Source organism: Coregonus clupeaformis, chromosome 10 (genome assembly GCF_020615455.1).
Source record: "Coregonus clupeaformis isolate EN_2021a chromosome 10, ASM2061545v1, whole genome shotgun sequence".
NCBI lineage: Eukaryota > Metazoa > Chordata > Actinopteri > Salmoniformes > Salmonidae > Coregonus > Coregonus clupeaformis.
In genome coordinates, this window is record NC_059201.1 from 29,493,915 (window position 1) to 29,521,286 (window position 27,372).

A 27,372-nucleotide genomic window follows, 5' to 3' on the forward strand; every position below is an offset into this window, starting at 1 on the left:
GGGGCCAAGCTCCTGCTACTATTTTCCATTGTTATTTTTAGAATTTGATTATTGATGCATGCAACTTTTAAATAATGCACTTAAAAAAATAAAAAATAAAAATAATTTATTACATTTCTATAGCACCTTTCATAACAATCTCAAAGCGCTTCAAAAGCAAAAAAACAAACAACCAATACATCATCATGAGTATCCTAGCTATAGTTAGGTCAACCAATAGAGGCCAAGTCTTTTAGTGCATGTATCCTCCAAAGATGGAGAGGGACAGTTCATGGCTTGATCAGAGGAAGGTTGGACCGGGAGATGGTTGATGAAGAGTCTGGTGACGATCATGTAGAGGGCTACTCTGGAAACCAGCCTGAGTCGTGTAGCTACTGGACTAATGAAAATATAAAGCTATTAAATGTGTAATTTAGTGCAATTAACACTGTTCACATCAACTATAATGTCCAGAACAATCCTACTTCGCCTTTATGTGCTTTTTTGTTTGTTTGTTTGTGTTTGTTTGTTTCCTTTTCATTGCCTTGTACTGTCTTTCCTTTAGAAATCCTCCAGAAATCCTCCAAATCAATTCCTTTTTCTGTTGGTTTTATCCTCTATTTTTCCTCCTTTTTCTCGTTGTCCTTATGTCCTAGTCCCTCAATCCTGCCATTGTTGCTTCTTGCTTCTTGACAGATGATCAAGATGATTTAGTAGACTAGCTAGCTTTCATAGTCAGGTTTACATTTACATTTTACATTTTAGTCATTTAGCAGACGCTCTTATCCAGAGCGACTTACAGGAGCAATTAGGGTTAAGTGCCTTGCTTAAGGGCACATCGACAGATTTTTCACCTAGTCAGCTTGGGGATTAGAACCAGCGACCTTTCGGTTACTGGCACAACGCTCTTACCCACTAAGCTACCTGCCGCCCCTCAAAGGAAAAACATCTCCAGATGTGGAGACAGCACTGCATTGAAACAACCAAACTGTTCACTAAAAATGAAATAATTTAACAAAACGTATAAGAAATGTAGGAGGAGCCTAACTGCTGCTGCTCAGTTAGATGGTGATGTCACATTGACCGGTCCCAAGTCAATGTGCTGGGGTACGAGGTAGTTGAGGTGATTGAGGTAATATGTACAGTGGCTTGCGAAAGTATTCACCCCCCTTGGCATTTTTCCTATTTTGTTGCCTTACAACCTGTAATTTAAATGGATTTTTGGGGGGGTTTGTATCATTTGATTTACACAACATGCCTACCACTTTGAAGATGACAAATATTTTTTGTGTGTGAAACAAACAAGAAATAAGACAAAAAAACAGAACTTGCGCGTGCATAACTATTCGCCCCCCCCCAAAAGTCAATACTTTGTAGAGCCACCTTTTGCATCAATTACAGCTGCAAGTCTCTTGGGGTATGTCTCTATAAGCTTGGCACATCTAGCCACAGGGATTTTTGCCCATTCTTCAAGGCAAAACTGCTCCAGCATAGTGGACACACCTTCTCATAGTGATTATAATTGGTACCCGAGGGTCATAACTGTAATGAATATGATAGATGTAAGCAGTGCCACAACAACAAACAGCAAGATTAACCAACTTCTCTAAAAGTTAATACTTCTTCAATTTCAACAATTGCATGTTGCTTTTCTATTTAAACCTGCTCATTTGTTGCATTTTCGAAACAGTCTCTTTCTCTGGTATTGCAATTACCTTGTCTTGTGCCATGGTAACCATGTTTACAGATACAATTGCAACCCTTTGGAAGAACCCCTGTGTTGGTAAAAAAAAAAAGCATAACTGACTACTGAATTAATAGTGTTGGCGCGATGGCTGCTGTAAACATATTAGTTACTGTGATACAAGCCACATTGAATTTGGCTATTAATAACAATTTACAATAACTAATTATATATTGGCAATTTATTAACAATTTTAAAGCGTTTATGAAGATAAATCTGTATTGTTAGCAAAGTAAGTTGTTGCTCCTTTTAGGTGAACAAATTAACTCAAATGTTTTCACTGAAATAAGACATGAAGTGTCTAGTTAAGCATTACAGGCTGCACACATTACAGGCTTCTTCTCTGAAATGCCCTGTCTGACTGGTTGTGATAGGTACAGTGTTAGTTTATAATACACCAAATATTCATTAATATGCTGTACTGTTTGTAAACACTTTACCTTGCAGCCAACCTGCTTGCACCAATCCTTTGTAATTACATTAAAATACTGTGAAATACAAACCCCTCCCATCAACCAATTTAATTCATCCATTCATTAAATCAGTCCGATGAAGGTAGCATTTAATTTTGTACAATATAATAGTCAATTCTACTGTGTGTCATTACACAGTACTTGCTTTGATACCATATTTACATTACAAATGGTGTACTGTAATATGAAATACAGAATTTTACTTGCCACCGAGCTGCCTGTAAGATACTGTCAAATTCATGGTAACCTCTTTACAATGTGCCCCTGACAGACATTTGCCATTTTATAATTATTGTTTGTGCATGCTGTAGTGTAGATTCTCTAACCAGTCCAGCACTACCATTTCACATTCTATAGAGCTAACAAACCTGATTTGTCAGCATCAATCTGGTTATGACAAGGTTTGGCTTCAAACAGCAAGCTTTAGTCACTACACTTTAAAGGGGTTGCCCAGAATTGTAAGTTACAGGCAGCTACCGGCAAGTAAGTTACTGTATTTCATACGGCAGTACACCTACTGTAATATAAATACAGTATCAAAGCAAGTACTGTGTAATGACACACAGTACAATACTGTAAAAAAGTCAATGCTACTGTAATGAATGAACGAAACGATGAATGAATGAAATGACATTTATTGAGGCGAGATGGGGTTATTAATTCACAGTATTTACATGGGTTTGGTGCAAGCAGGTTGGCTGCTAGGTCAGGGGTTCCCAAACCTTTTCACTCAGGATACCCCCCCCCCCTTAAGCTTATTTCCTGCAATTCTATACATTTTGTCATGGGGTGCAGAGAACATATTGCAGTTTTAAAGCAAGTTTTCTTGCAATTCTATACATTTTATCCATGTCTAATGTGCATTCATGTGATATTTGAGTGACTCAAACATTAAAACGTTAGCTAACATGGGCTAGTTGATCTGGACATTTCTGACAAGTTATACATAGCTCTCTAAGGTATGCAAGAGGAAAACTGATGATGCACTACCCAATTTCGAAATTGCACCTTGTGCATTCTACTATTACAACTTTCAAGAGTAAGTTGAATCCCTTAAAATAATATTAATATATATATTTTTTGGGGGGGTGGAGGTCCGCGGGGCGTGCCCCTCAGTTTGGGAACCACTGTTCTAAGTAATTACTGAATATCAATGAATATTTGGTGTTCTAACACTTGCACTTAATAGAGGCCTTAACAAAGGCTTCCAAACTTACAGCGAAACATTTCTTTTTTACCCCAATTTCGTGATTACGATCTTGTCTCATCGCTGCAACTCCCCAACAGGCTTGGGAGAGGCGAAGGTCGAGTCATGCGTCCTCCGAAACATGACCCGCCAAGCCGCGCTTCTTAACACCCGCTCGCTTAACCCAGAAGCCAAAACGTATAAGAAATGTAGGAGGAGCCTAACTGCTGCTGCTCAGTTAGATGGTGATGTCACATTGACCGGTCCCAAGTCAATGTGCTGGGGTATGAGGTAGTTGAGGTGATTGAGGTAATATGTACAGTGGCTTGCGAAAGTATTCACCCCCCTTGGCATTTTTCCTATTTTGTTGCCTTACAACCTGGAATTTAAATGGATTTTGGGGGGGGTTTGTATCATTTGATTTACACAACATGCCTACCACTTTGAAGATGACAAATATTTTTTGTGTGTGAAACAAACAAGAAATAAGACAAAAAAACAGAACTTGCGCGTGCATAACTATTCGCCCCCCCCCAAAAGTCAATACTTTGTAGAGCCACCTTTTGCATCAATTACAGCTGCAAGTCTCTTGGGGTATGTCTCTATAAGCTTGGCACATCTAGCCACTGGGATTTTTGACCATTCTTCAAGGCAAAACTGCTCCAGCTCCTTCAAGTTGGATGGGTTCCGCTGGTGTACAGCAATCTCTAAGTCATACCACAGATTCTAAATTGGATTGAGGTCTGGGCTTTGACTAGGCCATTCCAAGACATTTTAATGTTTCCACTTAAACCACTTGAGTGTTGCTTTAGCAGTATGCTTAGGGTCATTGTCCTGCTGAAAGTTGAACCTCCGTCCCAGTCTCAAATCTCAGGAAGACTGAAACAGGTTTCCCTCAAGAATTTCCCTGTATTTAGCGCCATCCATCATTCCTTCAATTCTGACCAGTTTCCCAGTCCCTGCCGATGAAAAACATCCCCACAGCATGATGCTGCCACCACCATGCTTCACTGTGGGGATGGTGTTCTCGGGGTGATGAGAGGTGTTGGGTTTGCGCCAGACATAGCGTTTTCCTTGATGGCCAAAAAGCTCAATTTTTGTCTCATCTGACCAGAGTACCTTCTTCCATATGTTTGGGGAGTCTCCCACATGCCTTTTGGCGAACACCAAACGTGTTTGCTTATTTTTTTCTTTAAGCAATGGCTTTTTTCTGGCCACTCTTCCGTAAAGCCCAGCTCTGTGGAGTGTACGGCTTAAAGTGGTCCTATGGACAGATACTCCAATCTCCGCTGTGGAGCTTTGCAGCTCCTTCAGGGTTATCTTTGGTCTCTTTGTTGCCTCTCTGATGAATGCCCTCCTTGCCTGGTCCGTGAGTTTTGGTGGGCGGCCCTCTCTTGGCAGGTTTGTTGTGGTGCCATATTCGTTACATTTTTAAATAATGGATTTAATGGTGCTCCGTGGGATGTTCAACGTTTCTGATGTTTTTTTATAACCCAACCCTGATCTGTACTTCTCCACAACTTTGTCCCTGACCTGTTTGTAGAGCCCCTTGCTTACTGGTGTTGCAGACTCTGGGGCCTTTCAGAACAGGTGTATATATACTGAGATCATGTGACAGATCATGTGACACTTAGATTGCACACAGGTGGTCTTTATTTAACTAATTATGTGACTTCTGAAGGTAATTGGTTGCACCAGATCTTATTTAGGGGCTTCATAGCAAAGGGGGTGAATACATATGCCCGCACCACTTTTCCGTTATAAATTTTTTTACTGTAGGCTGCTACAGACAGGGAAAGAATGGTAGGGGTATAAATCACAAGATATACATCTTAGCACTAAATATATAGATATTACGGTGTGAAACCATATTGTAAAACAAACATGGGAGCTATATGCTGCTCAGAAACAAAAGGATATCTAAAAACACTTTAAGAGTTGTTGTTGTGTTTTTTACAAAACTGTTCAAACCGCAATGGTGAGACAATTAGCTGATGGGTAAATACCAAATTACTATTGTAATGCTTGCATGACCTCAGGATACCAACAGGTTCAGTGTTTGTGAATCACTTTTATCTCTCCAATACAGGTAGTGTTTTCCATGTCCATAACATGGCAGCATTGGGCTAGCTAACCCTAAGATTTTGAAGCATTGATAGTACATTATACTGGATGGTGGATCAGAAGACCTGATCATAATACACAATAGCCCATGCATGGATAATGTTCAGAAGTCGGCACATAGTGGACACACCTTCTCATAGTGATTATAATTGGTACCCGAGGGTCATAACTGTAATGAATATGATAGATGTAACCAGTGCCACAACAACAAACCGCAAGATTAACCAACTTCTCTAAAAGTTAATACTTCTTCAATTTCAACAATTGCATGTTGCTTTTCTATTTAAACCTGCTCATTTGTTGCATTTTCGAAACAGTCTCTTTCTCTGGTATTGCAATTACCTTGTCTTGTGCCATGGTAACCATGTTTACAGATACAATTGCAACCCTTTGGAAGAACCCCTGTGTTGGTAAAAAAAAAAGCATAACTGACTACTGAATTAATAGTGTTGGCGCGATGGCTGCTGTAAACATATTAGTTACTGTGATACAAGCCACATTGAATTTGGCTATTAATAACAATTTACAATAACTAATTATATATTGGCAATTTATTAACAATTTTAAAGCGTTTATGAAGATAAATCTATATTGTTAGCAAAGTAAGTTGTTGCTCCTTTTAGGTGAACAAATTAACTCAAATGTTTTCACTGAAATAAGACATGAAGTGTCTAGTTAAGCATTACAGGCTGCACACATTACAGGCTTCTTCTCTGAAATGCCCTGTCTGACTGGTTGTGATAGGTACAGTGTTAGTTTATAATACACCAAATATTCATTAATATGCTGTACTGTTTGTAAACACTTTACCTTGCAGCCAACCTGCTTGCACCAATCCTTTGTAATTACATTAAAATACTGTGAAATACAAACCCCTCCCATCAACCAATTTAATTCATCCATTCATTCAATCAGTCCGATGAAGGTAGCATTTAATTTTGTACAATATAATAGTCAATTCTACTGTGTGTCATTACACAGTACTTGCTTTGATACCATATTTACATTACAAATGGTGTACTGTAATATGAAATACAGAATTTTACTTGCCACCGAGCTGCCTGTAAGATACTGTCAAATTCATGGTAACCTCTTTACAATGTGCCCCTGACAGACATTTGCCATTTTATAATTATTGTTTGTGCATGCTGTAGTGTAGATTCTCTAACCAGTCCAGCACTACCACTTCACATTCTATAGAGCTAACAAACCTGATTTGTCAGCATCAATCTGGTTATGACAAGGTTTGACTTCAAACAGTAAGCTTTAGTCACTACACTTTAAAGGGGTTGCCCAGAATTGTAAGTTACAGGCAGCTACCGGCAAGTAAGTTACTGTATTTCATACGGCAGTACACCTACTGTAATATAAATACAGTATCAAAGCAAGTACTGTGTAATGACACACAGTACAATACTGTAAAAAAGTAAATGCTACTGTAATGAATGAACGAAACGATGAATGAATGAAATGAAATTTATTGAGGCGAGATGGGGTTATTAATTCACAGTATTTACATGGGTTTGGTGCAAGCAGGTTGGCTGCTAGGTCAGGGGTTCCCAAACCTTTTCACTCAGGACACCCTTCCAGCATTGGCTTCCAGCAGGTTGGCTGCTAGGTCAGGGGTGTCCAAACCTTTTCACTCAGGATACCCCCCCTCCCTTAAGCTTATTTCCTGCAATTCTATACATTTTGTCATGGGGTGCAGAGAACATATTGCAGTTTTAAAGCAAGTTTTCTTGCAATTCTATACATTTTATCCATGTCTAATGTGCATTCATGTGATATTTGAGTGACTCAAACATTAAAACGTTAGCTAACATGGGCTAGTTGATCTGGACATTTCTGACAAATTATACATAGCTCTCTAAGGTATGCAAGAGGAAAACTGATGATGCACTATCCAATTTCGAAATTGCACCTTGTGCATTCTACTATTACAACTTTCAAGAGTAAGTTGAAAGCCTTAAAATAATATTCATATATATTTTTTTGGGGGGGTGGAGGTCCGCGGGGCGTGCCCCTCAGTTTGGGAACCACTGTTCTAAGTAATTACTGAATATCAATGGATATTTGGTGTTCTAACACTTGCACTTAATAGAGGCCTTAACAAAGGCTTCCAAACTTACAGCGAAACATGTATTTTTTACCCCAATTTCGTGATTACGATCTTGTCTCATCGCTGCAACTCCCCAACAGGCTTGGGAGAGGCGAAGGTCGAGTCATGCGTCCTCCGAAACATGACCCGCCAAGCCGCGCTTCTTAACACCCGCTCACTTAACCCAGAAGCCAGTTGCACCAATGTGTCAGAGGAAACACCGGCCCGCCACAAGGAGTCGGCACCCGGCCCGCCACAAGGAGTCGGTAGAGCGCGATGAGCCAAGTAAAGCCCCCCGGCAAAACCCTCCCCTAACCCGGACGACGCTGGGCCAATTGTGCGCCGCCCTATGGGACTCCCGGTTACGGCCGGTTGTGACACAGTCTGGGATCAAACCCCAGGCTGTAGTGACGCCGCAACACTACGATGCAGTGCCTTAGACCGCTGCGCCACTCGGAAGGCCAACTCAAAAGGTTTTTGACGCTCCAAAAATATGGTACAGTATGTAATCTGGGGTGGAATTACAGTACAATTCGAAATACAGCAATTCTTTCCCTGCCCAGAACATTTTCCCACAATTCACCATAATTTACAGTATGCTGCAGTAGAACGTGTCACACAGTATTTCACTGTTGATACTACACAATTTCCCTGTATGCATTTTGCCGTTACAGTGTATGTAAATTCCCTGGTTTCTTCTGCCAGATAGCTGTGCTTGCCAGGAGGATATAAATCAACTCATGACAAAACATTTTACACTACATTGTATCATGAACAGAAAGTGGGTCTAGCATAGCCCCTCCCACGCAACCTGGTCTAAGAGCATTTCATATGATTCTGTACATAAATCTGAAACACTACATTTAGTATGACATGTTTCATATGGTATGTATTAATTTGTGGATGTCCATCACCAATTTCACATGATATGTTATGAATTACAATTCATATTACATGTTACAATTTTACAAAACCTACAATATGTTACGAATCTGCAAAACGTTTGACATGTTACGAATTCTAGCTAGGTGGCTAACATTAGCTAGCTTGCTAACGTTAGCTGGGTTAGGGGTTAGGGTTAAGTTTAGGAGTTAGGTTAAAGGGTTAAGGTTAGGGGAACGGTTAGCTAAAATAGTTAAGGTTAGGGTTAGGGGAAGGGTTAACTAACATGCTAAGTAGTTGCAAAGTAGCTAAAAAGTAGTAAGTAGTTGAAAAGGTGCTAATTAGCTAAAATGCTAAAGTTGTCCGTGATGAGATTTAAACTCGCAACCTTTGGGTTGCTAGACGTTGTCGTTAAACGCCCAGCCATCCACCCAGACGTAACCATCTGTCTGATGTAACCGTACCAAACGTAAATTATAATACTTATTTCGTGTCCCGGATTAATGTTTACTATATTACGTCTAGTCTATGAGACCAGGCTGTCTTACGTCGCAGCTGTCAGGGAGGTTGAGCTCTTTATAGCTCAATGGTTGTGCTAGAAGCAATAACACGTAGAAACTCACTTAGCCTAGAAATGCCAATGGTTATCAGTAGCATGTTTATCGTTTCCTATAGAATATATCTGTTCCTAAAAAGTAAGTTTACTTGAGTTTAGATTAAATAGATTCCAAAGGGGTCTGTGGTTAAAATATCGATTATTTTGCATAGCCTAAATTCTGCAGACTCATTCCAAATCGGCCACAAGAAACTCATGCATGTCACTGTCACATTACATTATTACCTTCGTCTGGCAACCACCAGTAATCCTGGTAGCACCAGGTAGGCTATAGGAATGAATTGTCAAGCTTTGATCACATATTGCAAACTAAATTTACACTGCATCCTATGAAACTATACTGCCTATGTTGAGTGAATGGACTTGTACGACTGTGTTGTATCAGATTCAAATTAAATAGCTGCTCATGGGCAATAAATAACATCTGTTTGTCAGTGTGGTAAAACAATCTGTCGTGGATGTCAATCTTCAAAACGTCTACATTGTAGGTCGTAGCATCGTTACTATAAGGTAATTGTTCAGTGTTAAAAATACACTGCCTATGACATCTGCACTTGTTTACGTCTTCCGAAAAGCCCATAAGTCGTTCTCGGTTGGCTATTCACAGCCTAGCTTTGGTCGAATGTCTGCATGCATAGCACATAATAAACCGTATTATCTAAAGTCCAAATTCCTTACCCGTCCGATCCAGATTCTGCGTGCTTTTTGAACGACTGGAGCCTCTCATCATCCCTGTTTAGTTCTGATGTAGCCTACGTTACGTAGAGGTTGGTTGTGGTGTGTGTGCGTCTGATGAGAGAGGGGCAATCACACGGAACAAACGTGCTGCAGCCAGTTGAGGTCTAGAGCTGTGTGATACTGTGATGAATGTTGACTATGCAAATACACACACACTTCTGCTAGATTGCTTCAGAGTGATTGGGATTCCTCTGTAAGAGGCTCAGGCTGAGTGACTATTCAGTTTCTCAAGAAAGATGAACATGTTGATATTTGTCTTATTGTTCACACTGTGTTTCAGCTTGGGCCAGGAAATCAAATGAAATCACAGACAGTCAGGTATGAGTTTAGGACAGGTCACTGATGCTGTGTAGCCTACTCAACAATGCCTACATGTTCTTGGCCTGCTGCATTGAATGAGTTGCAGGCTATATATAGACTGAGATGTAGGCCAAGGACTTCCAGTGAGTCTAAGAACTCATTTATTTAAGTTTCCTCTGGGAGATTTTGTTTACCATAGATGGGATCTGAATGAACACATTTTCAAAGCAATACAACTGAAAGTTAAACCGCTGTAGCCTAATCTGAATTTTGCAATGACATGGCCTATTGATTTAGTAGCAACCCTAACTGAGCTATATGGGTTAAGTGGACACACACACACGCACACACGCACACACACCTAACAATGTGACCCAGCAGCCCAGCAGAGATAACAGTGCAGCATGTGACCCACCTTTGTGGACTGAAGATCGAGAGAAAGCAAGAGAGAGAGAGATAATTGCGGGGTGCTGTATGTGTGCACAAGATCGAAGGGTAGATAAATGAGGGGGTCATTATAATGGCAGAGAGGGAAAGAGAGCTATGGTAAAAGGCTGATAGGAAGAGATAGAGCAAGTTAGAAGAGTAAAGTACAACATAGAGAGAGAGAGAGAGAGAGAGAGAGAGAGAGAGAGAGAGAGAGAGAGAGATAAGGGTCACTGTGCATGAGAATGGCTTGACCCCTCTCCTGTTCCTCACCACGTCTCCCTAAAGACCATAGTGATTAGCATCCCTTCGTACTGCCTTTTTACCCTTTCACTTCATCCCACATATCCCCCTCCCACACTCTAGCCTCTGGCAGCATGCTGTGTCCAGGGCTGGCTAAACAGGCTGTGTCCAGTCCAGTCACTGCTGGAGGCACAACAAATACCATCCATACCGGCCTCCTGCTCTAATCATGTATCTGCTGCCATGACTGTATTGAGCATGCTAGTGTCTGTGGGGGAGTTGTGGAGGAGCTGCTTTGAAGTGAAATCATAACTAACAAATGCTTTATAACAGAGTTATAAAGTTTAAAGTTATTTTGGTCGCACACGTTGTTAAAGAGTTAATGGTGCATCTGCCTTCAGTCCATTGCGAGTCATCATGCCAGTCACCATCTTCTACCCCAGCCTGTTTTCATCATCCATTATGACAGGGTAAATTTGCATTTTTGATTACGAAGTACCTTCTTGTAACACATGAAGAAGAAATGTCTCTCAGAGAGGAAAAATAAAATGACTGCAATATGTTCTGTTTTATTACTATGTATTTTACTTTCATCCAACAAACTGTAAAGGATAAAACACAGACTGTTGGAGGGCTAAATGAAGTGGCATACTATCTGTGAACTGTCACTCAAACCTTCCTTTTCTGCCCTAATTCCTCTGGTGTAGAAAGATCTGAGAATGTCAGTGAAAATATCCATGAGAACCAAACAACAGCTGTGAGGTCATGATCTATTTGAGCCAAATATAAGCATGGCCGATATCCTATATTAACAACAGCAAAGCCAAACGCAACTACACTGAAGAAAAATATAAACAAAACATGTAAAGTGTTGGTCCCATGTTTCATTAGCTGAATTAAAAGTTCCCCGAATTTTTTTTGCACAAATTTGTTTACATCCCTGTTAGTGAGCATTTTTTATTTGCCAAGATAATCCGTCCATTTGACAGGTGTGGCATATCAAGAAGCTGTTTAAACAGCATGATCATTACACAGGTTGACCTTGTGCTGGGGACAATAAAAGGCCACTCTAAAATGTGCATTTTTGTCACACAACACAATGCCACAGATGGCTGACGTTTTGAGGGAGCGTGCAATTGGCATGCTGACTGCAGGAATGTCCACCAGAGCTGTTGCCAGATAATTTAATGTTCATATCTCTACCATAAGCTACCACCAACGTCGTTTTAGAGAATTTGGCAGTACATCTAACCGGCCTCACAACCGCAGACCACGTGTATGGCGTCGTGTGGGCGAGCGGTTTGCTGATGTCAACGTTGTGAACAGAGTGCCCCATGGTGGCGGTGGGGTTACGGTATGGGCAGGCAGGCAGGCATAAGCTAATGGCATTTTATCAATGGCAATTTGAATGCACAGAGATACCGTGACGAGATCCTGAGGCCCATTGTGAGGCCCATTTTTTTTTAAAGGTATCTGTGACAAACCGATTCATATCTGTATTCCCAGTCATGTGAAATCCATAGATTAGGGCCTAATTTATTTATTTAAATTGACTGATTTCCTTATATGTATGAACTGTATGCGTTTATATTTTTGTTCAGTATAACTTCTTGCTCCCATCCCCCAAATACCAGAGGGCAGCAACCATGTGAGCTGGAAGTAGGGGAAAGGTGATTAATTGTGGTATGTTCTAAACATATGAGGATGACCTTCCAGAGAAGAACTCTGAGGGTCAAACAGCTGTGTTCCAAATAACAGCTCCACTGCTCCTATTTATACAGTTGCTAGTGAAAGTCTACACACCCCTTGCCAAGTCTTCACATTTTGCTGCCTTAAAATTAAATATATAAAGGGAATACATTATATTTATTTTCCTACCGATCTACACAACATTCTCCACATTTCTAAAGTGATAGAAAAATTATAGAACATTTTCCAAATTAATGAAAAATAAAAACAAATAAAGATGTCTTGATTGTGTATGTCTTCACACCCCAGAGTTAATACTTGGTGGAATCACCTTTGGCAGCCATTACAGCGGTGAATAATTTTGAATACAATTCTACCAACTTTGCACAACTCTTACGGTAACATTTGTCCATTGTTTTTGTCAAAATTGCTCAAGCTCATAAAGAATTTGGTTGGGAATCATTGATGGACAGCAATATTCAGGATCAAAATAAATATGAAAGGAGCAAAGCCCAGATAAAAAGTTAAAGGGAAACCCTGCCTCCATCTTCTGAATACCTAACCCTGGGATAGAGTTTTATTTTTCAGTGGGACAATTATACAAATTGTAATGCCAACGACACAACAGAATGGCTTTCCAATAGGTGTTGAGGTTTCCTGAATGGTCCAGTCTCAGTCCTGACTTACACTACATTACCAAAAGTATGTGGACACCAGCCCGTTGAACATCTAATTCCAAAATCATGGGCATTAATATGGAGTCGGTCCTCCCTTTGCTGCTATATCAGCCTCTACTCTTCTGGGAAGGCTTTCCACTAGATGTTGGAACATTGCTGCGGGGACTTGCTTCCATTCAGCCACAAGACCATTAGTGAGGTCGGGCACTGATGTTGGGCGATTAGGCCTGGCTCACAGTTGGCGTTCCAATTCATCCCAAAGGTCAGGGCTCTGTGCAGGCCAGTCAAGTTCTTCCAAGGATCTCGACAAACCATTTCTGTATGGACCTCGCTTTGTACACGGGGGCATTGTCATACTGAAACAGGAAAGGGCCTTTCCCAAACTGTTGCCACAAAGTTGGAAGCACAGAATCGTCTAGAATGTCATTGTATGCTGTAGCGTTAAGATTTTCCTTCACTGGAACTAAGGGGCATAACCAGACCATTATTCCTCCTCCACCAAACTTTACAGTTGGCACTATGCATTGGGGCAGGTAGCGTTCTCCTCACATCCGCCAAACCCAGATTCCGCTAAACCCAGGAATATATAATTGCATTGTACGTGCACTATTGAAGTAACAATTAGTTGTATGTTTTCCCACAGTGCCAACAAGCCCCACAGACTCGGACTCATCCCTCCTGTCCCACTACCAACCAAGCAAGAGTTTCTCCAGGAACATAAGTGCAAAAGGCTTGGTAGGAAACTTTTGTTCATACAGAATGGCAGACATTATGCTCGTTACAAGTATTTTCCCTTTTCCTGATTAAACTTCAACAATTAATATACAATTACATTGAGTTAGAATCAATGAAAACTTGGTCTGGAAAGGCCATTGACACTAATGACTGATTTCAATGCATTTCAGGGATATTATTTTTTAATTGGTTGAATGAATGTTGAAGAAACATGGGCAACTGCAGAGTTTATAAAAGAGAGAGACAAATAAGCAGTGGCGACCCATCATTCAGGGCAGGGCAGAGCCCCACCTGTTTGTTTTTTGTTGTTGCCTGTTTTGCATGTTATCGTGGCATTAATATGTGTCACATAGCAGTTCGCAAACAATGTAAAAACAATGTACTGAGTTAATAAAACCGCATACAAACCTGGTCTCTTTTTTGCTTTCTTGAGTAAGGCAGGCCCAAAATGCAGGTGTTTCAGCCTAGTTCAGTGCTTTCTGTGGTGGAGGGGCAGCCAGCGGAAAATACAGAGCGTAGGGGTTAGTAATCTTCTCTAGTTGCGCCGTGATAGGCTCAGTGTTCTGTCACTCATGGGGACACTATGTCACCGCAAAATCTACAGGGAGAGCTAGAAAGTTCAAACCCCCTTGAGTGCGGCCATAGATTTACATTAGAAGTGCCCATCCAAGAAGGCTCAAGGTCATTGGCCACAGATAAAATGAAGTTAAATCACGTTATATCTACCGTAGCTTTGATTGGACTGATCATGGCAACATCATACTTTCAAAATCTTAGCTAGCAAGCTAGACAAGCAGTCATCATCATGAATCACGTCGACAGTCTACTGGCAAATCCTTTTAAATCCTTGTCATATGAAGAGAATTTATAGATCAAACGTATCGGTGCTCAACGGCCATTGGACACAAACATTACACAACAAGTTGGAAATCGCAAATTCAACAATGAGTGGTTTGGAAGCGTTGCAAAGCAATCACTATTTCTCTTCCCCTGCCTGCTATTCGGTGGAGAGGGTGTGTGGTCTCTTTTCCAAGCTTAAAAGGATAAACATTCACACGCATGGGCCAGAAACGGTTGAATACATTGGCCATGCTGTCAATCATGCATGACTTCAGTGAGCTCAAGACAACTGGGAACTCTGAAAAAAACAAGCTCCGACTGGGAAAATACGTTTTGAACGGTCATCCAACTCGGAATTCCAAGTCGGGAACTCGGGCCTCTTTCTAGAGCTCCGACCTGAAGATCACTGACGTCATGATTCAACTTTTTTATTTTATTTTGAGTTTCCAGTTGTCTTGAAAGCACCATAAATCCAGAGAATGCCAGACTTTCATGACTAAGTTTCATGACAAAATTTGCCCACAAGAAGGATCGCCGTGCCACCTTCCTGTTCAAGAGTCCAAAAATGTATTGTATGCTGCTGCATAGATTATGTAATATGCCAGGGAGATATTTATACTGTAGCTAAGAAAGTAATACTAAGTGTATGTTGTGTAGTAAGCTGTTAGTAGCCCATATGCCTCACCCTAATAATTTGGTCATTTTTCCCCTCATAATTTAGCCTACTGTTCTGACTTGGTGCTGCACATGTAGCCTATAGCCTGTTTTAGAGAAATGTCATCAACGAATATTGTAAGAGCTTTCATTGTCTGCTTATATGCCCCCTTTATTTATCCTACGGTTCTGACTTGGTGTACATGGAGAATAGTGTAAGAACGGCCCATGTTCTGAATTCTGTCACTGTACATTTCAAAAGTGCTGAACAAAAGTTTTATTGACTAAATCCGTCTTAGCTCGCTCATTAATGTCTTAATCGAAATTACGGATTGCCTCTTATCCGCTCATCGTTCCCTTATACCATAGTTTGTACATCTCAATTGTCAGTAGAAACCACATTTGTTTAAGAAAGTCAGCCATATCAGCTATGTTTTTTTTTAAGGCAGTAAATGAGGCTGAATGAATTGTTTCACTGCCAGACAAGGCGCCGCTGGTAGCAAGGTGGTAAGGATTCACTCCATGGTGCTGAAAAGAAAGCTCTGCTGTTGGGACAGCTTTATGTAGGCCCTAACAGTTTGTGGGCACCGTTTGTCACCGTTCTAGTGCAATTAATGTATTGTTTAGTGTTGTGTAGTGGCTTTGCTGGCGTGCATCTAAAACATTTTTTTGAGTTTGCACCACCAAGATTTACATGCTAAAATCGCCACTGCAAATAAGCCAGCTATGTGGGAGAAGCTCACAATTATGCACCTTTCAATTATTATTTCCAGCTCTTTGTTGGACAGTTACTGTATATCAAAATTAATTAATTAACTGAATCCCAAGGTGGAATGTACAAGAAACTCACTTGCTTTGGCTCTACCGGTGTCCAGAGCGGACAGATGTTGCATTGCAATGCATTGATGTTACAAGTCATTATACCACCCTACTCTTAGTGATCCACCTGCTCTATACTCTGGTGGGTCAAGACTAGTGCGCCCCACATGTGGTTGCATGCATTACAACTGAACTGTAGGCTACTCCTGTGGCCCAGGGCCCAGTGGGGGGCCCAAGAGGTAGCAAAACAATCAAATAAAATAAATAGAAATAAGGAAATATATATAGTATATATTATATATACAGTATATATTATATATGTAGTATATTTTTCTTTTTATTTGTACTGCAACTGCCAACCACAGGAGGACACAGGAGGCCGCTCTCAATGAGTGTTGACAGCCTGCTGCCCTTACCAAAAAAACGGGCTTCTGGCAAACAGTTGTGGCAAACCTTTGGCCAATTTGTCGCACATTTTTCACATGCAAATAATTTTTTTTTACAAACTGTTGCGGTAACTTGTGAACTTCTAGCCAACAATTCTGCGAAAGTCAGTATGAATATGCAAATTAGATCCGGTTTTTGGTTACTGTGTTAACAACATTGAAATGTATCTACATAAACCAAATCACATAACTTTAAATTAATTTACATCTAAGAGAAAAAAACTAAAACATTAAATGTAGTAAATATACTACTAAACATGTATTCAATGTCTTAACAGATAAAAACAAGTCCAATTGAACTTGAAATCATCAGCATGGTAATGAAGAAAAGAGCAATGCCTGGATACTTTCCAAATAAATTGTTTATGTAATTTATGCAGCTACAACATTTACATGAGAGAAATGTGAACACAATGAGGATGTTGACCTTAGGATGTTGAGAGAATGCCAAGGGTGTACAAAGCTGTCATTAAGGCAAAGGGTGGCTACTTTGAAGAATCTCAAATATAAAATATATTTTGATTTGTTTAACAGTTTTTTGGTTACTATATGATTCCATGTGTGTTATTTCATAGTTTTGATGTCTTCACTATTATTCTACAATGTAGAAAATAGTAAAAATAAAGAAAAACTCTGGAATGAGTAGGTGTCCAAACCTATGACTGGTACTGTACATTTTTTAAATAGCACATTGAAACAAAACCCTTTTGTCCAAGTATGTGTTATTTCGTAAGATAATCAATCCTATCTTATGAAATCTTAAAATTGATTTACATTATTTAATTAGCCACACAGTCCAAACATCAGACTAAAGCCTCAGCTGAACTTGATATGAACACTCACGATTGCAATCTGATAAAAACAAAGCATTTGTGCGTGTGACACTGTCTGTCTTAAGTGGTATTAACACAGATCTGTCTATCAGACAGTGCCAGAGCAAATCAATATTCACATTCACTGACACACTTCATCTATGCTGTTTTGCCATACAATAATGTTCTACATTTGGGTTGAGTCAAAACATTGTTACACAGAAAACAAGTGTAAAATATTACAATTGAAGGTCACTCCACAAAGGACATGGACTAATGACTGTCATTATTTAAGTATGAACTGTATTTCACTCATAAAGCACTTTTCACAATTCCCAAAATGTAACATTTGTATTTAAAACAAATTGCTGTGTTAGAATGACAGCCCAGCTTGAACAAAACATTTCATTATACAGTTGAAGTCAGAAGTTTACATACACTTAGGTTGGAGCCATTAAAACTCGTTTTTCAACCACACCACACATTTCTTGTTAACAAACTATAGTTTTGGCAAGCCGGTTAGGACATCTACTTTGTGCATGACACAAGTAATTTTTCCAACAATTGTTTACAGACAGATTATTTAACTTATAATTCACTGTATCACAATTCCAGTAGGTCAGAAGTTTACATACACTAAGTTGACTGTGCCTTTAAACAGCTTGGAAAATTCCAGAAAATTATGTCATGGCTTTAGAAGCTTCTGATAGGCTAATTGACATCATTTGAGTCAATTGGAGGTGTACCTGTGGATATATTTCAAGGCCTACCTTCAAACTCAGTGCCTCTTTGCTTGACATCATGAGGAAATCAAAAGAAATCAGCCAAGACCTAAGAAAAACAATTGTAGACCTCCACAAGTCTGGTTCATCCTTGGGAGCAATTTCCAAACGCCTGAAGTTACCACGTTCATCTGCACAAACAATAGTACGCAAGTATAAACACCATGGGAGCACGCAGCCATCATACCGCTCAGGAAGGAGACGCGTTCTGTCTCCTAGAGATGAACGTACTTTGGTGCGAAAAGTGCAAATCAATCGCAGAACAACAGCAAAGGACCTTGTGAAGATGCTGGAGGAAACAGGTACAAAAGTATCTATATCCACAGTAAAACGAGTCCTATATCGGCATAACCTGAAAGGCCGCTCAGCAAGGAAGAAGCCACTGCTCCAAAACCGCCATTAAAAAGCCAGACTACGGTTTGCAACTGCACATGGGGACAAAGATCGTACTTTTTGGAGAAATGTCCTCTGGTCTGATGAAACAAAGATAGAACAATTTGGCCATAATGACCATCGTTATGTTTGGAGGAAAAAGGGGGACGCTGGCAAGCTGAAGAACACCATCCCAACTGTGAAGCACGAAGGTGGCAGCATCATGCTGTGGGGGTGCTTTGCTGCAGGAGAGACTGGTGCACTTCACAAAATAGATGGCATCATGAGGAAGGAAAATATGTGGATATATTGAAGCAACATCTCAAGACATCCGTCAGGAAGTTAAAGCTTGGTCGCAAATGGGTCTTCCAAATGGACAATGACCCCAAGCATACTTCCAAAGTTGTGGCAAAATGGCTTAAGGACAACAAAGTCAAGGTATTGGAGTGGCCATCACAAAGCCCTGACCTCAATCCTATAGAAAATGTGTGGGCAGAACTGAAAAAGCGTGTGCGAGGAGGCCTACAAACCTGACTCAGTTACACCAGCTCTGTCAGGAGGAATGGGCCAAAATCCACCCAACTTATTGTAGGAAGCTTGTGGAAGGCTACCCGAAACGTTTGACCCAAGTTAAACAATTTGAAGGCAATGCTAGCAAATACTAATTGAGTGTATGTAAACTTCTGACCCACTGGGAATGTGATGAAATAAATAAAAGCTGAAATAAATCATTCTCTCTACTATTATTCTGACATTTCACATTCTTAAAATAAAGTGGTGATCCTAACTGACCTAAGACAGGGAATATATATTAGGATTAAATGTCAGGAATTGTGAAAAACTGAGTTTAAATGTATTTGGCTAAGGTGTATGTAAACTTCCGACTTCAACTGTGTTATGATGAGTTTCTAGGGTATCAAGTAATTAAGGATGTAAGAATATACTTAGACAACTCTGTGGAAAGTTAATACAAAGGTTTAATAGTCGGTACCGGGTTCGTTATAACAAAAGACAGTGCTTTGCCTCTTGCCATTCCGAACTACTGAACAAAGACCATATCTCAGCTTATATAGCTTCGAGTACACGTTTCTTCACTAACATCTGGCAACCCTCAATGGGCACTCCCTTCTTTGATGTTATTACCTTGTACCCCAAGTCAGTATATCATGTCCATCAATCATTCTAAGATAAACATCAGTAATCTCCTTTGACATAATGGAATGCATGGCCCCCCAGACTGTGAGGCACCAAGTAACTTTCTACTAAATTCAACCTGGCTCCCATCACACTATGAAAACATCATAACAAACTGTATATATATTGTGACGTCACGAGAGGCTACACAGCTTTCAGCGGGATTGCTCAAGTAGTGCAAGGAGACAAGGTTCAAACAAAACAAGGATTTTATAATAGGTCTTGGGAAATTTTACGAAAATATAACAAAATTCTGTTCTCTTGTGGCTCTTTAAGGGTTAACAGTTCAGGGATGTCTCTTCCACATCCAAAGTCATAATTCTCACTCGCTCAGATAACTTTTCCCCAGCCTTACTGTAGTCCACGTTGCAGCTAGTGGCCAACCCAGCAAAAAGTCCTTCCAAATGTCTCTCACGTATTTCCACAGGTGCATATATCCAAAGGTGAGTATTTCCCAAAGGTAAGTATCTCCAAATCCTTATATTCCTCATGGAAGTGGACGTGCAGCACTCTTGTCCTCCAGAGAGCCCAGGTTGGAGACTGTGTCTCTTCCCTTCCCCAAACCTTCAGCTCATCAGCTCCTCATTTGTTTCAGCTGCGTGGGAAGATTGGCCATAGAGGGGTGGAGTTCCCGACCATACCAGCAGATGGAGCCATAGCTGTCTGGGTCTGCAGCCACCTCAGGGGGATGTAACGTCCCTCCAGGACACAGCCTCTCGTGACATCACAATATGTGAATGAGGAGATTTGAAGGAGTCAGGCGCAGGAGGGTAAATCACAGAATAACAGGATTTATTCCGGAATACAGAGTTACTCAATTAAGTGTCAAAACAGTCCAGTGCGCAAAACAGGCGCACTGAAACCAAGAAGGCACATGGGGAAAATAACCTGGTGATACAAAATACAAGGAGCTCCACCCAGCTTCACTAATCTCACAATCACACACAAAGACAAGGGGGCAGAGGGAACACTTATACAGGTACTGATGACGGGACATGAACCAGGTGTGTGTAATAAACAAGACAAAACAAATGGAATGATGAGATGAGGAGCGGCAGTGGCTAGAAGGCCGGTGATGACGAACGCCGAAGCCTGCCCGAACAAGAAGAGGAGGCAGCCTCGGAGGAAGTCGTGACCATATATATATATATATTAATCATACAAATATATAAAGATTTGTGCAACAGTAGTGGAACTAAAGGCAAACAAGCACATACTGTACAGTAGGCAAAAAGTAGGCACAAATGCATTAAAACAAACTAAAAGTCCTTTTAACAGAGCTATAAATAGTGCCTTAAGAGCATATTAGCATTGCACTATGAAGGGGAAGGGAAAGGGGGATACCTAGTCAGTTGCACAACTGAATGCATTCAACAGAAATGTGTCTTCCGCATTTAACCCAACCTCTCTGAATCAGAGACACTCATGGCTCATCCATCCATTGATCTATTAATTCACAGGAACACTTCTCACACTACACACAAGAACAGATACTTATCCACTATTGTTCAGTGGGGAAAAAACATGCTCGCAACTGTCTTACAGCGGGGGATTCTGTTCCTGGCAGCTGATACACTGTGGTCTGTAGGAAAATGGATATCAAACACATAATATGATGACTTGAAGCATACATCCAGTGCCTCAAGCAATGTACCTTGCTCCAATGCCTGTCCACTAATGACTGTAAACACCTGTGAGCAGTCCCCAAGAGCCAACATAAATGGTTAGGGTCTGGTCTCCTCCACCTGGCGCAGGTACTCAACCATGTTGGTCCCAACCTGTTAGATAGAAATCATTAGATTTTAGAATATGAGGACATGTGCAAAGCATGGAGGCACACTGACAATGCCATCACACACAATTTATTTTGTATACTTTATAGCCATTTACACATCATTATAAACACCCAATCCCTGTTTGATGCCTACATATTCCATTCATTTGGGGCGGAGGCTCATAGGTTCAGTTACACAACTATGTCTTGGAGTGTGCAGTTAACCGATTTTGGAATGCTGTTCCTTTCATTCGAGGTTTACAAATGCTATCATCTAATTTCCCCATCAATCTCCCTATGCCTATCCACTATTTAAACTTACAGGCTGCAAGCCAATTAAGGACTTTCTGGTCTCTTTGAAGGTGGTGGGAATGTCTTCCTGCCAATCAATCTTGTAGCCTGGTGTTGGGAGGACCACTGGCAGAAGTCTTAAAGCGATGTCACCTTGTGTATCTGGAGAGAAGAATGTTTAGTGAATAACTTGATCGTTTCAGGCTAAAAATGAATGAGCATCTGAGGCACCACCAACAGGGCCATTTCAAACTATACCTGCACTTGAAAGAGAAGATATTGGGCCTGCTTCTCTCGGCTGGCGAAGCAAAGTCTTTTGTCCTTGAAGACCGCGATACAGTTCTCAGTGAGTTTCCCCAAGCAGTCCGGGTTTAAAATGGAGGACCTGAGCAATCTCTAGTAAAGCAGACAAACAATTACTTTTCCATTGCAGTTAATCATTAGTCTGGCTAACACCTAACTCTCGAAGTCCTCCTGACCTCAGTCTGGAATGGCTCTTTGATGTTGTCGGCACAATGCGTCAATAATGAAGGAGGCTGTGCTTTTATTGGTTGGCTCTCCTCTGTGTCTTTCTCACTCAAACACCCACACGCACGCACAGCCACACTCAGCCCCCGAGCGCCGGCTCTGTCTAAAACAATGGTTGGATTTTCAAATCCTAACAATGTTAGGTCTCAACCAGAGAAAAAAGAAAAACATTTGAGAGAACCCATCAAATCCCGTCGCACAATTTATGAGCTAATATTGCATTAACAAACAGCCTCCTTTCCAGACCAGTGTGGTCACAGCTCTCCCTGCGCTGAGTCACATCGGTCGCGTCAGCCTGGCTAGTTAATCACAGCAAACAGGATCAAATTCAAGTCTAATGTTTTTGTAAACAATTTAACCCATCATGCCTGGTTAGTCTTTAACCCATCAAGTTACGTCTTTCAAGTTTCCATTTAGGATGTACTATTGGTTATCGATGACAATTTGGAAGACGTAGATGCTGTTTTACACAGGGTCAATGAAAATCAGTGGAAGTGAATGAGGGTGAAGTATCGGAGGTGGAAGGTGTGGTGAAGTACTCAGAGCCCGAGGATTGCACAGAGGATCAGGATGAAGATGAGTCTGTGACAGTAGGAGTGAAGTTTTTGGAAAAAGTGGAGCCTTGCCTTTTGGCTGATCCATTTGTGGTTTCAAGATGGGTGAAAAGAGCGTTGGGTAAAGTGGAATCGGTGAGGGTAACTGTAGAGTTTAATGGACTATGAGGTAGAACTGGGTTAATCAAGAGCATAAAGTTAGAATTGTTTGTTACTGGGCCAGGAATTGTATTGGGTCATTTAATTTCACTGTGTGGGGGAGTAGAGAGGAAATCTGCCCTAGGGTCAAATTGCTTGCTCTTACTTAAATCCATGGCTGTCTTATCTGATGAGAGACTGAAACTAGCTTGTGGCCTTTTGTCTCTCTCTTCAAACACAGTGAAGGGAGCGGCACCAGGGCTGAATAGAGTTTAGGGCTAGACCTTGTCTCCTTGGTATCTTCTTTGATTGATTACAGCATGAGGGGGGTGAGGTTTGTGTATGATTCAAGAATTTAGGGGCCTTGTCATGTTTAAACTAAACATGAGTGTGTGTGCAAGACAGGGGAGCGAGTGATTGGTTGGAGTAATAGTTCAGCCGTCCTCAGGGACAAAGGAAGTGGGTGTGGAGTGATAAAGAGCGGGAAACTGAAGAGGGAGGGATTTAGAGCTAGAAGAGTTGGGATGATGGTATATAATGTGACGGGAGGAAGGGAGAACGGGGTGCCATTCTGCAGACTGGTATCGGCTTTGTTGAAACTTTAATAAAGTCATTTTCTTGATGCAACAAAAACTCTGTAAGACCTTATTTGTAATAAAGTATAGTGGTTACTTTCCACAACAGTTTCTGTTGGTCAGAGGGAGAAGGCGCTCAGATTTAGACAAATGGGGGAAAGAATGGTGAATTGTTTCGCTCTCAAGAAAAGGGCACCATTGAAAGGAGTGATTACTGGGGTAGCAGTAAATTTAAAAGTTGACCAAGTGAAGGGGAAGATTCCCGGTGTGTGTGATGCTCGTCGTTTGGTGCGACACAAACAGGGGGGCAAGAGTGGGGAAACAGAGGAGTCATTGTCGGTTCTTTTGAGTTTTGAAGTTGAGTCTTTGCCTGATAAAGTGAAGTTAGGGTATATAAGTTATCCCGTACGAGCTTATGTGCCGAATACATTACTGTCACGATCGTCTGAAGAAGCGGACCAATACGCAGCGCGTGGAGTGAACATGATGACTTTATTAAATAAAGCAACCACGAAAAAACAACAAATGACGATAGTGAAGTCCTCTGTAACACTGACAGAAACATGGAACAAAAAACCCACAATACCCACGAGAAAACACACAGTATAAACATGGTTCTCAATCAGAGATAACGAGCCGACAGCTGTCACTCGCTACCCCCGATTGGGAGTCACCTGAATAATCACGAACAATCACCACACATAGAAATGAAACAACCAGAATACCCAACATAGAAATACACCCAAACAAGGAAAATGAACAACCCTGGCTCAATAATAAAGTCCATGAGCCAGAGTGTCACAGTACCCCCTCTAAAGGTGCGCACTCCGGCGCACCAGCATACAGTCTAGGGGAGGGTCTGGGTGGGCGCCTGTCCATGGTGGCGGTTCTGGTCAGGTCGTGTCCCCACCCCACCTTAGTCACTATCCGCTCCGTAGCCCCCCTCCACATGACCACCCCCCCCAACTAAACCCACCTGGATTAAGGGGCGGCACCGGACTAAGGGGGCGGCACCGACTAGAGGCAGCACCGGACTAAGGGGCAGCACCGACAGGGGCAGCACCGGGCTAAGGGGCAGCACCGCCAAGAAGGGGCAGCACCGGCCAAGGGGCAGCACCGACCAAGGGGGCAGCACCGACTAAGGGGGCAGCACCGGGCTAAGGGACAGTACCTGACTAGCTGGCGGATTCTGGCTGGCTGGCTCAGGCGGATCCTGGCTGGACGGCTCTGGCGGATCCTGTCTGGCGGAAGGCTCTGGCTGATCCTGTCTGGCGGAAGGCTCTGGCCGATCCTGTCGGCGGAAGGCTCTGGCTGATCCTGTCTGGCGGAAGGCTCTGGCTGATCCTGTCTGGCGGAAGGCTCTGGCTGATCCTGTCGGGCGGAAGGCTCTGGCTGATCCTGTTTGGCGGAAGGCTCTGGCTGATCCGCTGCGGAAGGCTCTGGCTGATCCTGTTGGCGGAGAGCTCTAGCGGCCCGGTCTGGCGGACGGCCTGAAGGCTCGCGGCAGACGGGCGGCTTTGCAGGCTCAGTACAGACGGGCAGTTCAGACGGCGTTGGGCAGACGGATGGCTCAGACGGCGCTGGGCAGACGGGCAGTTCAGACGGCCCGTTGGGCAACGGACTTCAGGCGCCGTTGGGCAGACGGGGCAGTTCAGGCGCCTCGGGGTTAGGCGGCGACGGGCAGTTCAGACGGCGGGCAGACGGGCAGTCGCCTCCCGCCAGACGGCAGACTCTGGCCGCCTGAGGCGCACGTAGGCCTGGTGCGTGGTGCCGGAACTGGAGTTACCGGGCTGGAGGACACGCATCTCAGGGCTAGTGCGGGAGAAGCAACAGGGCATGCTTGGCCCTGGGGACGCACCGCAGGGTGCCTGATGCGTGGTGCCGGAACTGGAGGTACCGGGCTGAGGACACGCATCTCAGGGCCAGTGCGGGAAGCGCAACAGGGCATGCTTGGCCCTGGGGACGCACCGTAGGCCTGATGCGTGGTGCCGGAACTGGAGGTACCGGGCTGAGGACACGCATCTCAGGGCTAGTGCGGAAGCAGCAACAGGGCATGCTTGGCCCTGGGGACGCACCGCAGGCCTGATGCGCGGAGCCGGAACTGGAGGTACCGCTGAGGGCATCTCAGGGCTAGTGCGGGAAGCAGCAACAGGGCATGCTTGGTCCCTGGGGACGACATAGGTGGCTAGTGCGGAGAGCCGGAACAGGGCATGCTGGACCCGGGGGACTCACATTAAGCCTAGTGCGGAGAGCAGCAACAGGACGCACAGGACCGGGAGACACACAGGAGGCTTGGGGCGCGGTGTAGGCACTGGTGGGAAAGGGCTGGCGACGCGCACCGCATCCCTGGAAGCGAGTGGCCGAACAGGCCGGGCTGGGCTGGCGAAGCGCACCGCATCCCCGGTGCGAGTGGCCGGAACAGGCCGGGCCGGCTGGCAGCGCACCGTATCCTTGGTGCGAGGGGTCGCAACAGGCCGGGACCGCACTGGAGGCACACACCACTGGCTCTACCCCGGAACTGGAAACGGGCCGACCGGACTGGATACACACCCAGTCTCTCACGCCGTGCCTCTACATCTCCTTTCCCTACTTTGGCCAGTGACCCCCGTAACCTGGTTGCCTCTTGAACTCGCCTCCCCTCTGCCTCCGTTAGCCCCGCCGCAAGCTATGTGCCCCCCCCAAAAACTTTTTGGGGTTGCCTCTCGCCCTCCAACGATGATGGCCCTGCTGACGCTGTTGCTCCTCTCTCGCCAGGGCCTTGATCTTCCCAAGGTCCCTTGCCCCCGAGCATGTCCTCCCAGGACCACGATTTGCCCACCTGGGCCATCGCCAGCCTCCCGAGCTCCTTACCAGGCGCTTCCTCCCATGTCCAGCTGTCTTGCTCCTGGACACGCTGCTTGGTCCTTCTATGGTGGGTTTTTCTGTCACGATCGTCTGAAGAAGCGGACCAATACGCAGCGCCGTGGAGTGAACATGATGACTTTATTAAATAAAGCAACCACGAAAAAACAACAAATGACGATAGTGAAGTCCTCTGTAACACTGACAGAAACATGGAACAAAAACCCACAATACCCACGGAGAAAACACACAGTATAGATGGTTCTCAATCAGAGATAACGAGCCGACAGCTGTCACTGCTACCTCCCGATTGGGAGTCACCTGAATAATCACGAACAATCACCACACATAGAAATGAAACAACCAGAATACTAATATAGAAATACACCCAAACAAGGAAAAAGAACAACCCTGGCTCAATAATAAAGTCCATGGAGCCAGAGTGTCACAATTACGATGTTACAGGTGTCAAACTTATGGGCATGTGGCAGCAGTGTGTAGGAGGGAGGTTCCAAGGTGTGAGAAGTGTGCAGAAGGGCATGAGACAAAGGAATGTGTAGCATTGGGGAAAGTAGTGGTATGTGCTAATTGTAGGGGTGCCCATGGGGCTGGGGATCAGAAAGGTCCTGTGTGAGAGAGGCAGGTTGAGGTTTCCAGGGTAAGAGTAGTGAAGAAGTTGTCATATGCTGAGGCAGTGAAGAAAGTAGAGGAAGATGGGTCAAGGGGGAGGAGTGGTGAGAGTAGTAGAGATGTCCCAATGCAGAGGGATAGGACAACAAGTGATATATGTTTCAGTACGATTGGATTTTTAGCATTTATAGCAATGGTTATTAATTGTACTG

At 42.9% G+C, this 27,372-nt stretch overlaps 1 protein-coding gene and 1 long non-coding RNA gene across 2 annotated transcripts in view; both read right to left on the reverse strand.

Annotated features, from left to right (window-relative positions):
* The window catches only part of LOC121574974 (6-phosphofructo-2-kinase/fructose-2,6-bisphosphatase 4-like), a 66,066-nt gene extending 56,131 nt beyond the window's left edge, over nt 1-9,935 (reverse strand). Inside the window, exon 1 of the mRNA XM_041887689.2 lies at nt 9,781-9,935. Within this exon, the coding sequence (XP_041743623.1) occupies nt 9,781-9,832 (52 nt within the window). The 5' untranslated portion in view covers nt 9,833-9,935. The remainder of the gene's footprint in view (nt 1-9,780) is intronic.
* Nucleotides 9,936-20,914: 10,979 nt separating this feature from the next.
* Nucleotides 20,915-22,677, reverse strand: LOC121575849. The gene is made up of 3 exons (XR_006002386.1): nt 22,153-22,677; nt 21,926-22,056; nt 20,915-21,607 (listed from the first exon to the last, which is right to left on the reverse strand). It is a non-coding gene; the product is annotated as an uncharacterized LOC121575849 (long non-coding RNA).
* Nucleotides 22,678-27,372: the final 4,695 nt, after the last annotated feature.